Source organism: Aythya ferina, assembly GCF_964211825.1.
Source record: "Aythya ferina genome assembly, chromosome: 14".
NCBI lineage: Eukaryota > Metazoa > Chordata > Aves > Anseriformes > Anatidae > Aythya > Aythya ferina.
In genome coordinates, this window is record NC_140312.1 from 12247641 (window position 1) to 12262511 (window position 14871).

Below are 14871 nucleotides of genomic sequence, written 5' to 3' on the forward strand. Positions count from 1 at the left end.
CCTGCCGTGGTCTTGTGGCTGCCGGTGGTCAGAAGCAGGCATTCAGGCAAAGCTTGGCAGCAGGAGGCTGCTGTAGAGAAGCGGCTCCTTTACATCCCCACGGCGAGGGGGAGCACACTGCAGCAGGGATGCTCTGAGGGTAGACCTGGGGGTCGTCAGAGCAGGACCCCCAGCACAGCTCCCGTCCAGCACCCCGCTGGGGCTCACCGGGGTCAGCCGGGGGCTGTGGCTGTGCCCCCGGGCTGCAGTCGCTGGGCTTCCTTTGGGGTAATTCCCCTATTTCCTTGGGTTGTCCTGTTTTACGGCTGCATTGTGTGAAAGCAGCAGACGGGGAGGAGTGTTCTGTGTGCCTGCGATCTCCCTGGCTTTGTGTTAGTGCAATTACCACTCTACGCAACACTCGGGATAAAGAGCCCGGTTTTCATAAAGCCTTTATTTATAAATACCTCCAGGCTTCCCCCCCCCCCGGGTTTAAAAATAGAAACAACAGCACAGCCATAAAACCCTGGGTAAAATGCTTTGGATGTTTTCTTTGAGCTCTTGGGAGAGAAGGAATCTGGGGGAGGAGGGTAGTGCTCGATGCTGCTTTCTCGGAAAGCCGCTGCAGCCCTCTGCAGCCACCAGGCAGCCCTGAGCCACAGCTGCCGGGGAAGGGGACGGAGGAATTGGGCAATGGAGTTGTTTACGCTCAGGGGAAAAAAAGAAATGATGTGAAAATGGGGCTCTGCTCTGAAAAACGGCCCTGGAAAAAAACTGCCTGTGGGGGCCCATGTGGTTATCATCCCTGGTGCCTCCAGATCCCGTTTCCTTGCTCACAAATAAGCTGGTTTTCTGGCTGCGTCAGGACCTGAGAGCCATGCAGGTCCCTTCCAGGTCAAGCTCTGGCTCCTGCGTAGCCCCAGGCCCTATTTAGGCAAATCTCCCCCGGTCCACATGTCTCTGAGGGCCCTAACCTCTCCTCAGGGGGCTGCATTAAGGCAGAGCCCCCCAGGAGAGGAGGGCGAGTGGCTTTCCCTGCTGCATCGCAGGGAGAGGCATCTCGGAGGTGTCTCCTTCCCCTGAGACACAGCCCCAACCCCATCTCTCCACCTTCAGTGCAGCATAAGTCCTCCAAAGTATTTTGTTGTTGTTTTTGTTGTTTTTTTCCCCACTGGAGCTGTATTTTCATCAGTCTCTGCTCTCTGCTTTGCTGTTCTCGCTCATTAAGTTAATAGTGCTGATTGGAGCAGGCTTTGATGAGGGGCAGGGCTAATTGCCCACTAAGCCTTGTGTTGCTCATCCTCGGGTAATGTTTCCTGGCTGTTTAAATGGTTCTCGTCTCTTAATGTCCCCTGCTGGGCTCTGGTTGAGCTCCAAAGGGGAGGAAGCTCCTATGAGCCTGAGCTGCTCCATGCTGGAGACCTCCAGGGGCAGAAGCTCCTCTGATGCTGCCCTGCTCCACCAGCTTCTGGGAAGGGTTGGTGCAGTCCTACCCGCATCTTTACCCTGTGCCATCTTTGTGCTTCGTTTCAAATCCTCTGGCTCCTCTGCCCTCGGAGCTGGGAGCCTGGGAAGTTTGAAAATCCAGTATTTTTTTATTAGTCTGCAGGGGCAGAGGCAGCTGCTAGGACAGACCAAGGAGCAGGGATGCTCCAGGAAACCAGATACTGAAGGGCAGGCGTATGAGGCACACTGTCCTTAAAATACTTCATTTTTTTTTGTCAAGAATTTATAGGGGTGCTGTGAGACAGCGAGAGAGCCCGCAGACAGCGAGGCGGCCCGGGCAGCCTCACTATATCGGGTCTCCAAAAGCCCCAGCAGCAGCTGCAGCAGCAGCAAGTGCCCCAGAGCTGCCTCCCCCGACCTCCTGTCCCCTCTGCTTATGGGGGAGTGGAGCCAGAAGGTGGTTATTTTTGCCAAAGCCTTGTTTTCTTCCTCACCATGTGGCTGCAGGGGCCTCAGGGCTTTTTTTGGCTAACGGCTGGCCACTGGTGGAGGCTGAGCATAACCTTTCCAGCAAGAAGAAGCGAAGTGCCCTCCTTGGCAAGAGCAGCTCGGTGCTGAGTTATAAACCTCTATTGTCCCTGTTCCCTCTTCTTTTCAGCCCTAATGGCAATGTTACCTAGAAACAGCCCTTTGCTCTTGTGCTGGACCAACTGGAGGGCTGGGAACCTCACAGGAGGCATTTTCTCCTGGAAAGCTGCGCTGTGACTGCAAATGAGTTCGTGGGGACCAATTGTGCTGGGTGCTGCCGGGAACCCCCAAACCCTTCCTGCACAAAGCATCTGGGATGCTCCTCGGACATGGGACACTGTTCCCAACCCCCCAGGCCCCCACCCAGGCTGTCACAGGCTAAATTGCAGCAATGGACGAGACCACAAAAAAGATCTGCCTGGCTGCAGCCTGGCCTGGGCACAGCTCCAGGCATCCCAGCGCAGCTCAGAACCCCCCAGCGGGTGTGGGGCTGGGCTGGGTTTAATGAAATGAGATTCTGCTGGGACCAGGGATCACAAACCTCTGCGAGATGTTTTAAAATGAGAAGGTAGTGAGCAGTAAAACCCTGAAACAGAGAGTGAGCGCTGAGCGTTGCAGCAGATGTAATCGCCTGGCCCTGCACGTCTTCCCCAGCCCATCTGCCTGCCCCAGGTCCCCAGAGCCCCCAGATTCTGGGACCCTTCCAGGAGGAGCTGTCCCCAGCCTGTCTCTGAGCTCGTGCTGTGTTTTCCTCCCTCTGCTCCAGCGGAGCAGCTGTAATTTTTCAAGCTGTGATTGCTCAATGCCCCTGACCTCTCCGAGGAGGCACGTGCGCAGGAATATTTCAGGGCACTGGGGGGCTCAGTGCCCTGCCAGAAGGATGGATCAGCCGCCTCTGCCTGCTGGGGGCAAAGCCAAGGCAACACAGAGGCGTGTGTGGGTCTGATCCAGAGAGGCGATGCACGAGGGGACCAGCCCCTGACTTCTGCTGGTGGTTTGCCTCTACTCCTGCAGGCTGGGGAAGGAGGGACGAGCAGTGCTGGGCTCTGCCTTGGGCCCTTCAGACGCCCAGGGTTTCCCAGCCCTCCAGGAGAGCAGTTAAAAGCCCCCTTCATAAGAGGGGGGGCAGGATTTCAGCAGGCTGCTTCCCTGTGAGGCTGTGTGGGGATGCTGGCTGGGGCTGCACATATTGGAGATGATGGTGCGGGGCTGCTGGAGGAGCACTGCTCGTGCTCTGCCCTCCCTCCACACTTGTTTCTCCCCCCTCCCCCCCCGTTTCCATCTGGTCTCTGCCTCCAGCATCCTAGGGGAGCCCTGCTCTCTGCAATCCCCTTCCCTTCCCTTCCCTTCCCTTCCCTTCCCTTCCCTTCCCTTCCCTTCCCTTCCCTTCCCTTCCCTTCCCTTCCCTTCCCTTCCCTTCCCTTCCCTTCCCTTCCCTTCCCTTCCCTTCCCTTCCCTTCCCTTCCCTTCCCTTCCCCCAGCACAGCTCACTCCCAGATCTGCACTAGCGCAGCGATCGCTTTGTGCTCGGCTTCCTGGAGCCATTTTGCAGTACTGCAAGGGAGGGATTTCTCTTTATCGATCTGTCTGCTCCCAGAATAAACCTGGCTGGGAAAACGCTGGAGTCAGGGGTTTAGATGCAGGGACAGGGAAAAAAAAATAAAAAATGTAGAGCTCGGTATTGGATTTGCCATAATGCACTGCTAATGGCTGGGGCTGCTCGGTGTACATGTTGGGCTGCTGGGGCGGGGGGGGGTTGGTCTCCGGGGAGCGGGGAAGAGCAGGAGAGGTTGTGTCCTGCCCTGGCATCCCCCATCCCCAAACCCCAAGGGCTCAGCCTGGCCTTCCTCCCAGGAGATGCCAGGAGGGAGGAGGAGGATGCTGGGGGGCATCTCCCCCGTGCGATAGCGATGAAGAAGGATTTGGGGGGCAGGCTGACCACCCGTGCTAACGCCCTGCCCTTCTCTCTGCCCCGCAGAGGCTGCTGATGGCAACTCGACGCTTGGGGGGGGCACGGGCACCATGGGCCTGAGCGCCCGCTACGGCCCCCAGTTCACCCTGCAGCACGTCCCCGATTACCGGCAGAACGTCTACATCCCGGGCAGCACCGCCACCCTCACCAACGCTGCCGGCAAGAGCAACGCCAAGGGGTCCTCGGGCGGCAACAAGAAGAAATCCGGGAAGAAGGAGAAGGAGAAGAAGTAGAGAGGAGACCTCAGAGCGTCAGGGCAGCGCGCTCCAGCACTCCCCCAAAACACAGGAGGACGAATGTGGATTTTATTTTTATTTTTAACGATTTTTTTTTTTTTGGTGATGCAAAAGTTAGGAAGCGCTGCGAATGTATCGTCATCATCAGAGCTAGGAGCAGGGTGTCTCTGCTGTTAGATCTCATGATGAAAACCAATCCGGAAAACGAAAGCTAACGCAAACAAGTGCCCTGTTAATACTAGCCAACGTTTTATACGACCCCTCGGGTATTAGAATATGCAAGGTGGAAGGGCTTCTGCCATGTCTTCGGATTTGATTTGCTCCAAGATTGTCCAAGAAAGGCACGAGGCTTGTGCTCGGCTTTGTCCAGTGTAAATAATTTTAACAGCGATCTTTTAATTTATAGACCTTTGATCATTTTTGGAAAGAAAAAGCAACTTCCTAGCCTAGAACCCATGCTCCAGATTTTTTGCTCTTTAGCTTTCTTTTAGCGAAATTCACCCTGAACTAGTCATAGCAGTGGATTTGTTGGTAGGGAGTGCTTCGGTTCCTGTTTACCTGTTATCTGAAAAAAAAAAAAAAGAAAAAAAGTAAGTGTTTATATTGCATGAATCAAAGGGAACAATGCAGAGCTGCATCCTAAACATTTATTTTTTTTTTAAGTGCAACCAGCGATGGCCTGAAAAATGAGATAAAAACTCCTGGTGTCTGAGCAGGAGGGAATTCAGCGCGGGGCTCCTGAGGTGCGCGCAGCTGCCCCGGCAGTTCTGGGGGTCTCTGAAGAGCAGACACATCTCATCCCTCTTTTGCAGTAAATATTTATATGTACAGTAAATGTCCTTTTGGAATTAAAGCTAAGGGAGCCACAGCCCCCCCGCGGTGGGCTCCTTCCACCTGTGGGGGGGGCTGGGGTCTGCCCATGTCTCCCCCCATCACTCCTGCATGCCTGTCACTGGCGTCACGCTGTGCTCCACGGATCCCGGGGTGTCCTCGCATGCCCACACAGCTTGGGGTGAAGGCGCCGGTGGAGGTGCCGTGTCTGTCCGGGGCTGGGGGATCACCATTTTGTACTTGGGGAGCTTTGGGTACTGAGTAAGTGACAATTGGCGTGGTGGCACCTGAGGATACAACCCGGGCCAGGGATCTTTGAGCTGGGGGTGAGTGCGTGGTGTCCCTGCAAAGGGGGGTGCAGCTGGCACCAGTTTGGAGGAGATGGTGCTGGCTTTGGGATTGCCACCCCACAGAGGGAACAGAAGGTTGAGGAATAGGATTTCTCCACGCTGAGCACATTTCAAGCAAACCCAGCCTGGAGAAGGGTCCCGGTGGCCTCAGCAGCACTGCCCGTGCCACCCACTGTTTGGGGCACCCCAAGCTTCCCATTTCAGAGCAGTCGTGGGTGCCCATGCGGGCAGAGAGGGGCTTTTGGTACCCAGAGGTGGGGAGGCAGTGGCCACCCTGGGGTCCGCTCGGTTTCCTGCGGGTTCCTTTTTCTCTTTTTAATCACTAACACATAACTCACCTGAGCAGGTCCAGCCCCGCACAGGATGCTCACGGCGCCCTGTCCACCTCCACAGTGGCCGCAGGGAGCAGCCCCCACCCCTAGTGCCGCTTCCACAGGCCCACGTAGCTGTCACGTCCCCTCTAGAAACGCTGTAGATGAATCGTAGTCTTTATATTTCTTTTTAATCTGCAAGCTGAAGGTAGTGTAGTGAGTGTCGTGTATTTAGTGGCGTGTTATTTTTATCTCGGTAACTAACTTGTGGACACCAGTATTTTCAATTTCTCTGTATCTTCTTTCCATGTGGTCTGTGCTCCGAGTGTACGTGAGATGAAACACGTTTGCCCTCTCAATGTGTCTAATATTGAATTATACTTATATATTATATATATGCTTATATCCTTCTTATACCCATATAGACCAACGTCAATGTGTTACACGCAAGTTTTATACTCTAATATTTATATTGCTTTTTTTCTTTGGGAAAAAAAAATAATAAAATGGTTTCTTCTGAATCACTGGTGGTCGTTGCTGTGTCAAGGGATGGGGGGGCAGGACGGGGTGCCAGGGCCGCCAGCGGGAGGTGGCCAAGCGTGGTCCGGGGATGCTCTCGGGTCCCCCCAGTCCTCGCGTCCCCCCTCCTCTGGTGGTGTGGCTCCCCACGGAGCAGCCCCGGGGTCCACTGCTGCAGCCCCTTCCCCAGCACCGGGGGGGTCCGTTCCCGTCCCGGGCTCCCCGCCTGCGATGGGGGGAGGCGGAATGGGGAGGGGGGGTGCTGGGGCTGAGCCCTGCAGGGGGGAAGCACCCCGTGGCTCGGGGTGTCGCAACCGCGGAGGGACAAAGCCAGATCGGGGGTGGGGGGGACAGAACAGCCCCGGCAGGCATCAACACCCCCCCACACCCCCTTTCTCCGTCCTGGGGGGCTGTGACCGCCCCCCTCCCATCCTTTAGCAGCACGCAGGAGGCTCCAGGCACACCCCCCCCCCGTCCTCCCCCCTCCATCCCCGCCGGGCCGCGGGCGCCCCCGCAGGAGCGCGGCCGCACAGCACGGGAAGGGGGAGAGGAAGCTTTATTTTGGGGGGGGGGAGCCGTGGGCAGCCCCCTGCACCACCATCGGATTCTGCCCTCGCACACAGTTCACCCCCCCCGGCACCTCCCTGCAGCGCACAAGACCCCAAGCCCCCCGGCGCCCCACAGGGACCCCCCCCCCCGAAATCTTGTTACAACCCCCACCGAGACCACCCCCACCCAAATCCATTTGCACACACCCCCCCCCCAGAGCCCGACGAGCCTTTAATTCCCATTTATTTCTCTTTTTCTGCTGCACGGAAATTTCCTACGGGCGACGGGAGGACGGAGAGGACAAAGGCGCTGAGGTGCAAGTTGGACACCACTGGCCCCGGCTAATTAGCGCTGATGAGGGAAAGGCGCTCAGGGTTAATTGCCGGGGGTTGGGGGGGTGGGAATGGCCCAGCGGGGCTCGCTGCTGGAGGAGGGGAGGGGAGAAAAGGGTGGACGAGGAGTCCCACCGGGCAGCGCCCGCAGCCGGGACCTCGCCCTGAAAAAAATGCAGAATAAAAGCTGAGGGGAGAGAGGAAAAAAAAAAAAAAAAAAAAAAAAAAAAGCGGTTTCGGGCATTGATCTCTGGCCGGCTGCAGCCCCTTCCCACGGGCTCCAGCATGCCCCGGCAGTTTATTTCCCATCCCCCGAATAACGGAGCCGGCTCCTTTTACAGCCTCGCATACCCGGGGGGGTTGAGAGGCATTTACCGATCCTCCGCATCTCTTCCTGCTCCATAAATCCGCTTCCTGACGCTTTATTTATTTATTTATTTATTTTTTAAGCTTAAGCCCGGTGTTGGGAGGCAGAACAGATTTGCCTTCTCATTGCCTAAACCTTGTGAGCGCCGTGCGGGGGGTGCCACAGCTCGGGGCACGCAGGGGGTCCCTGTCCCTGTCCCTGTCCCTGTCCCTGTCCCTGTCCCTGTCCCTGTCCCTGTCCCTGTCCCTGTCCCCTCCCTGGGGACACAAGCTGGCTTAGCCTGGGCTTTGCGATATGCACAAAATGCATCCCAATACAAGTGCATCAATAAAAAATGTACGGGGGGGGGAGGGATCAAGATGTTTTAACTGGTGGGGAAGTGAGATCAAGAAAGTTTGGAGGCGGCTGCTCTCGCCAATGCCGCGGGCTGCCCTGTGTTGTTGGAGGATGGAAAGAGGGAAAATGGAATGGAAATTGGAGGATGGAAAATGGAGGATGGGCCCAGCAGCCCCCCAGGACATGCTGCCCCCACCACCAGTACCCAGTTTTGGGCCATCGTGCTCCCCAAATAGCAACTTGTCCTTGCCTCGCTAATCAAAAAAAGAAACCACTTTGGGAGAGTTGAGACAAACTGGGGCACTAACGAGGTCTCTGCCCTCATTTTAAAAATTATCCTGGCTGTCCCCTGTGTCTGTGCCTGCGGGGAGCAGCTCCCTGGCTCATCCCTCCCGATGCAGCAGCAGGGACACCTCGAGCAGGAAGGGGGTTGGGGACAAGGCAGGGGCAGCTGATGGCTGCGTGCCCCCAAGCAAGGGACAAGGGAGGTGAGGAGGACAGCATTGGGGAGATGCTGGTGGCAGTGTGCTGAACCTGGAAGGGAAAAAAGCATCCTCAGGAGGCTCCAAGGACCCCCTTGGTCATGGCCCCCCAGCACCTTCTCACCCCCTGCCATCTCCTTTCTGCTTCAGGAACTTGTTTCATTGCTGCCATGCTCAAGCTGCTCCAGGCTCCTCCAATGATGATGGGTCCACGGAGGTGGCTTTGGGCTCCCTTTGTCCCAGCTCATTTGGTCCCCAATGCCCTGACCTCCCCGTGGCTTCTCCTCCTCCTCCATCCACCATTGGATGCCACTGGGATATCAGCAGCTGCCGAAATACGCGCTTGGCCCCATGATGGGTGGCCACACGCGATGGAGCCCTGCACATTGTCCCCTTGCCCCATGTACAGAACTGCTCACAAGGACAAACAGCTCCCGTGACAAGAAGCCAGGGACACCAGCACGTGGCAAAGCATTTGCCCAACTATAGTGGCCATCTGGCCACGACAGTTGTGCAGCCGGCAGGGAGCTGCAGCTTGCCCGATTTCTGGCAGCCTCTAGGCTCACCCAAATCCTGCCCAGACACAGCCATGCTGGTACATGGACACCTTTGGGGACAAGAAAGGCTCGAGCTGCGTGGCCAGGGCCATGCCTCCTGGTTTATCCCCAGGGGACGGGTGGATGTCAAGGAATTCTTCGGTGCAGGGAGCGGGAGGGTGGCAGCACCCAGCCAGCAGCAGCGCCCAGCGGTCCACCCGCAGGGATGGCTCCAGCCTGGGTGAGGCCCTGTGACTCAGTGCCACGAGGCTCCAGGCTGGTCTCTGCATGAAAATTATGATATGGAGGCAAAGACGCTCAAGATCACGTTTATTTTGTACCAAAAATAATGTTTATTTCTACACAAGCTGCATTGGTAAACCCTGATGGTATCACGATGCTGCCACAGCATCGATTGTCCACAGCTGCAAAGCCACACAAAAGAAGTGACTTTATATAGAAGGAACCATTACAATTAAACGAAAGCCTTTGGGCAAGACTCCAGCTCATATATCCTGATGTCTCTCTCATTTTGCAACTTCCTGGAGCTGCCGAATGCAGCCACCGGCATTTAGCTGTGCAAGGACAACTCCTCCCTGCCCACGCAGTCACCAGCCCGGCAGCGCCCGCTGCCGCCCTGACCCGAGGGTGACACGTCTGGCAGCCCTGCAATGCCCCAAGGACCGAGAAAACAGAGCACAATGCCTGAGCTGCCCTACCCGCAATCTTTGACCCCCTCATCCCTCCCTGGGGGCAGTGGCTGGCAAGGGAAGGGTCCAAGCCTTGCTTCTAGCAGGCTCGCGGAGCACCCAGCCCTGAGCGTGGCGGTGCCACCACCTCTGTTCAGCACCCTGCTGCCCTTCTGCAGCTGGAGGCTGAGCAGCAGCCCTTCCTCCCCCCTCTGCAATCAGCGTTTCCCTCTTCCAAGTGAAAACCTCTTGCATGCAGGCACGTCTCTCTCTTCCCAAGGGCCCATCCGCAGCGCACCAGCTCCCCAGCTGTTATTGTCTCCGGTTCACGCACCGCTGGGTTTGTACGCCAGAGCTGGGACCTGAACCAGGACAGAGCTAATGGACATGAAGCGAAGCAGTGAGCAGACGTCAGGCCCTGCACAAAGTGCCCGACTGAGCGCACATGCTGCCGCACGGGCTGACCTGGCTCAGGGAGGGACATGTGCTTGCCCGTGCTGTCCCAAATCCTTATTCGCATTTGCAGCCCATAATGGGCTAACAAGCCCCAGAAAGACCCAGAAAGACCCAAAAACAGTGTTTTCCTTTACTAAGTGTACTAAAATTAGAGTCAAATGTAAAAGCTGGGAGGCTCAGCGTGACCTGAGCCAGAAGCACCGTGAGGGGACAAGCTCTGCGGACCCACAGCCCGGAGCAGGCAGTGCCCTGCGGGCAGCCTGAGTCCCTGCCCAGCGCCTGACCCCACACCACACATGCCTGCCAAGCCCCGTCCACGCAGGATGGAACATTTCTGCTCTTGGGTGCGACAGCAGCCAGGCTGTTATGGATGGCTCCATTACCTCACCGCTACAAATATGCTGAGTTAAAGCAACAACAAAACGCAGCGCCTGGGAGCTGCGGAGCTGTACCATGGATGCAGGGCACAGAAGGTGCTGACAAGGGGGGATATGAGCAGAGCAGAGCCTGGGTGTTGTGCCAGGATGGAGAGCCCCTGCAGGGCAGCTCCTCCAGCCGTGGGGCTGGGGGTGTGGGCAGGCAGCCCCCCGGTGCCCATGCAGCTGAGCACAGTGCGATGCTCCAGACCCAGCTTCCTTCCCTGCACAAGGGAAACAAGGTGCACCAGAAGGTGCCGACGCAACAAAGCTCCAGCATTCAGAGGAGCACGAGCCCAGGTTAACTGACCTGTGGGTTTCCCTCCACAGGGAGGCAAGATTGGAAGAGGGCAGGAGCCACCAGCACTGCTGGAGGAGCCGTCTGCAGCAGCAGAGCTGGGGCTGTCCCGACTCAGCAGCGCATCCTGAAGTACCCAAACAGGTCGGGATTGAGGCAGCTTCCAGCACCCCTGCTCCGCACCCCAAAATGAGCTGGGGGTGCCAGGCTCTGTCTCTACCCTCTGCCCTATTTGCTCACCCCAAGAACAGGAGGGCTGCAGATGATGGCCTTGACCTTGGATACAGCTTTTGGCCCTTCAGTCCTCTTCAGGGGCACACTGAAGGTTGGCCATGGGAGCTGGAAAACAAAAACTTGCCCCGAGAGCAAGAACGACAATAAATTACCCTTCCTAGCCAAGCACAGATCCCAGAGTGAAACTGTTTTACTTACTCTGGCTGTCCAACTGGCTTCTGCCTTTGCCCAGGCACAGTGTCCTGCTTGAGCAGCTGACGATCTCTGTGGTCTCCTCAAGGATGCCTCTGTCTCTTTTCTCACTGCCCTTGCATACCTCACTTGGTTCTGAAAACAAGGCCACATCTTTCATCTGCTCAGAAGCCAGTAAAAGTCTTCATTTTGCTGCAAGAAGAGAAATTGTTAGAAAAAGTGGAGACAACCCCCTGCAGGCCAGCTCTGGCAGAGCCCACCTTCCCCTGGGCCAGCTGGATGGGGTCTCTGCTCAGCCTCAAGACACTGGGGACCAAGAAATTCCCTTGACACAGCCAGGGTTGCAAAAGGCAGCAAACGTCCAGGGAGGTCTGTCAAAGTCCTGCTTGGGGCTGCCAGGGCCGATAGGGTGGGATTGAGGAAAGGAAAAGGCAAAATGGGTTCCTGGGAATGTCTCCCCATGTAAGGGTTATGGTGTGCAGAGCAGTTCCCTGGAGGAGGATGTGGACGAGTTAGGCTAGAGACTAGAACAAACACCAAGGTCACAGCAGCCCCAAATTAGAGGAGGTGCTGCGCCCCTCACAGCACCCATGGGCACACAACAAGCAAGGAAGAGGTAGCCCTGCATTTGGGAGGGGATGGCATAAGGGACGGGGGCTGAGGATTATAAAGCAGCAGCTGAATTGCTGCACAGACACGAGGAATTAACTGTTTCAGAGCTGAAAGCCTTTTGTGAGCAATTTGTCACGCAGCCTTCTGCAGCAGACTTCTGAAATACCGAGGGGAGCGATGCAAAGCCATGCAGGGGGGGCAGGCAATAGGCTTCTGTACAGGATTTAGAGGCCTTTCAGAGACTCTGCCAATTAGCTATTGCGAGCCCAGCACCTCCCGCTGCGTGCCCTGGAGCTCCCCTCGCTGCAGGGGGCACAGAAATGGGGCAGCAGCTCCAGGGCTGGCGCAGCCTCCTCCACGCCAGAGGGACAGGAGCCAGACCAGCAGAGGCTCACCAGGCAGACCGACAGCCTCCAAGCCCTGATATTTGCCACCTCGCTCCCACATCTGCCAGCCAGACGTCCCCTGCACAGCGTGGGCACCTTTGGGTGCTGGATGCGGGTGCCAGCTGTAGCCCACCCTGTGCAGATGCTGTCCCAGAGGGGTGCTGCTGCTGCCGGGCTGCCTGGGCGCTGCTCTCCCATCTTGAGTGGGCACCAAGTGCGTGGTCTGGGCAGACAACACAGGGAGCATTCACAGCTGCTGGGCTTTGTGTGCCGATCCCCTCGGGGCTACGGCAGAGGACTGTAGGGTGAGAGATGTCCCAGCAGCTGCCGGCTGGACCACAGCACAGCATGAGATCAGAAAGAAGGCAGGAGCCTGTATTCAATGGGCCTCTTGTCTCCATCTTCCCTCTGCTTCCTTCGCACAGCCCCCCCCCCTCCCTGCCATCTCCCCTCCCCAGCCCAGCGCCAGCGAGCCCTCCCACATCCTGTCCTAGCAGGCCCCAAATCCTCCCTCGCCCCCTCCAACACTCTCATCCTTCTCCACCAGTGAGTTTTCTCACATCCTCCCACCCTTTTCTTCCATAAATGTACTCTGCTGCTTTTTTAAGCCACATAACCCATAAGCACCCCCAAGCATCCTGTAAGGAGGAGTGCTGTGAAATTACAGCTTTGCTTTTAAGCCTGCTCCTCCCAGCTTCATTCACGCCTCAAAGGGTCTGTGGCAGACACACAAAAATCTCCGGTAAATGATTTCATGCAGGTCCTCCACATCCCTCTGCTGGGTGAAGCAGCCCCAGGTCTCCCCAGTCATTCTTCTTGCATCTCTCTGCATCGTTTCAAGCTCATTACATCCCCCCTCAGGCAGGGGAAGCAGCACTGCAGGCAGCATCCAAGATGCAGTCACATGACACATTTAAAACCAAAAAAAGCCACTGCTGTGCCATGCTCTGATTGTTTTTCCTTCCTCTCCTTCCTTTCTCAGGGATTTCTAGATCTCAGATGGAGCTTTTGAGGTTGAGCCAGCACAGGTCACTCAGCTGACATTGTCACAGACTCCCCATAAAGGCTCCAAGTGGCAATGGTCAGCTCGGAGCATCACCATCCATCAAAGGGTGAAAAGGCAGCAAGATGACCCCTTTGATACTGTATAAGCCACGGAGCATCTGTGTGAAGTCCTTTTTTTTTTTCCTGCTCAAACACTAGAAGTGTTCCTACTATTCACTGTCTTCCCAAAGTATTTATTTCCCTGCCTTTTAGCCTGACAAATAACGGGCTAGCAGCTATGAATGACTTCTCCCCTCATCCCATGGGAGCATCTTTAGGAGACCGGTGAGAGATCCCTTTGGAAATCCAGGTGGGATTCATCAGCTGGCTCCTCAAGCCTCTTCATCATCAGTAGAACAAGAGCAAAACACTGGATATTAATGCTGCTCGAGTCTTTATGGCTGGGCTGAAGGACTGGGAGGCTGGAAAGCCAAGCTCAGAAATGCATTTTTGGGCCTTCTGTGCTGACCTGGTTCAAGATTACAGTGTCTCTGCAGGTGACTCGCAAAACATCTCAGGAGGACTTGGAAAGGATCAGGCAATGGGGTCATCTCTAGGCTCCATGCACTGCAGCTTCACCCCCTCTGAGGAAGAAGAGGCCCCTGCACGGGGCCCTTGCCCTCCTTCCTGCTGGGCCACAGCTCGGGGCGTGCAGGATGGATTCACCATTGATTTGCTGCGTTCACTGTGCTGTGCCATGGGGAGCAGATGGCTCGTGTATGATATCGAGGCGACAGGAAAGGAGCTGGGTTGAGTCACTGCAACCACAAACCAGCCCCAAATCACCGGGCTGAAGCTTGGACTGCGGGACAATCGCAGCGCTGGACCGGAGGACACTGAGCTATTGTGCGCGCACCCGCCGTGGTCTGCAGGCGATGAGCTGGCTCCAGTGATCCCCTTTTGCTGACCCCTCTACCCCACAATGAGCCCTTTAAGCCATTAGGCAGAGTCCCGCCAGCATTTCCCATTCCTTTACGAGTTTGCATGAAGCTGCTGGTGCCTGAGCAGATGCAGCTGCCTGGGCGGGCAGGAGTCAGATCGGCGCTGACAAGTCCTGAGCCTCGCAGCCACCACCGGGCGGGTGAGCGTGGTGGGGAGGAGAGCTGCTGGTGCCTGGCAGTGCAGTGATGGAGAGACGATCACATCAGCACGATGTGACCCGCTGGGAGAGCTCCTGGGGACCACAGGGCATCTGACAGGGGGGTTGTGGGGAAAGAGCTGCGAGAGGCAGTGCCTGCCCACTGCCCAGCCCATAGGAGAGTGCAGGGTCCAGCGGCAGCCTCCCAAAACACACGCTCTCCGTTGTACCCCATGGCAAAGCCAAAGCTGGCTTGGGACTGTGTGGGTGCTGTGCCCTGAAGTACTTGCCCTTAAAGCACCTTAAAAAGAACCAAAAAGGGGAAAAACCCCACTGGGCTGAAAGACATCCCTTGGTAAAACAGAGTGCCTGGGACTTACCCAACCTCTACCCCAAGGGCAAGGTGCAAAGGGAGCTCTGCTACCCTGGCAGCCTGGCTACTGCAGCAGAAGGAGCCTGGCGTCACGGCTCTGAGGGAGTCTGGAGGCTTCTCTTGCAGCTGCAGGTCCCACCAATGCCCCTGCCCCTTCCATCCTTGTCCTGCCCAGGAGCACAATGACTGCCTGAGCCATGAGCTGCCCCACGTCTGTAGCTTCTCCAGCAGCACCGTGCCTGGCACATGGGAGGCAGTGAGCAACGGCCCCTTGTTTGTGCAGGTATGCAAAGGGACCCCCACCCCCGGAGAGGAAACA

The 14871-nt window shown here is 56.7% G+C and overlaps 2 protein-coding genes across 2 annotated transcripts in view; one reads left to right on the forward strand and one right to left on the reverse strand.

The window, feature by feature from the left end:
• LOC311444398 (uncharacterized protein) overlaps nt 1-6174 on the forward strand; it is a 47891-nt gene extending 41717 nt beyond the window's left edge. Inside the window, exon 11 of the mRNA XM_084535512.1 lies at nt 3932-6174. Within this exon, the coding sequence (XP_084391638.1) occupies nt 3932-4158 (227 nt within the window). The 3' untranslated portion in view covers nt 4159-6174. The remainder of the gene's footprint in view (nt 1-3931) is intronic.
• Nucleotides 6175-8919: 2745 nt separating this feature from the next.
• Nucleotides 8920-14871, reverse strand: part of DIAPH1 (diaphanous related formin 1) — a 35410-nt gene continuing 29458 nt past the window's right edge. Inside the window, exon 9 of the mRNA XM_084535929.1 lies at nt 8920-11251. Within this exon, the coding sequence (XP_084392055.1) occupies nt 11224-11251 (28 nt within the window). The 3' untranslated portion in view covers nt 8920-11223. The remainder of the gene's footprint in view (nt 11252-14871) is intronic.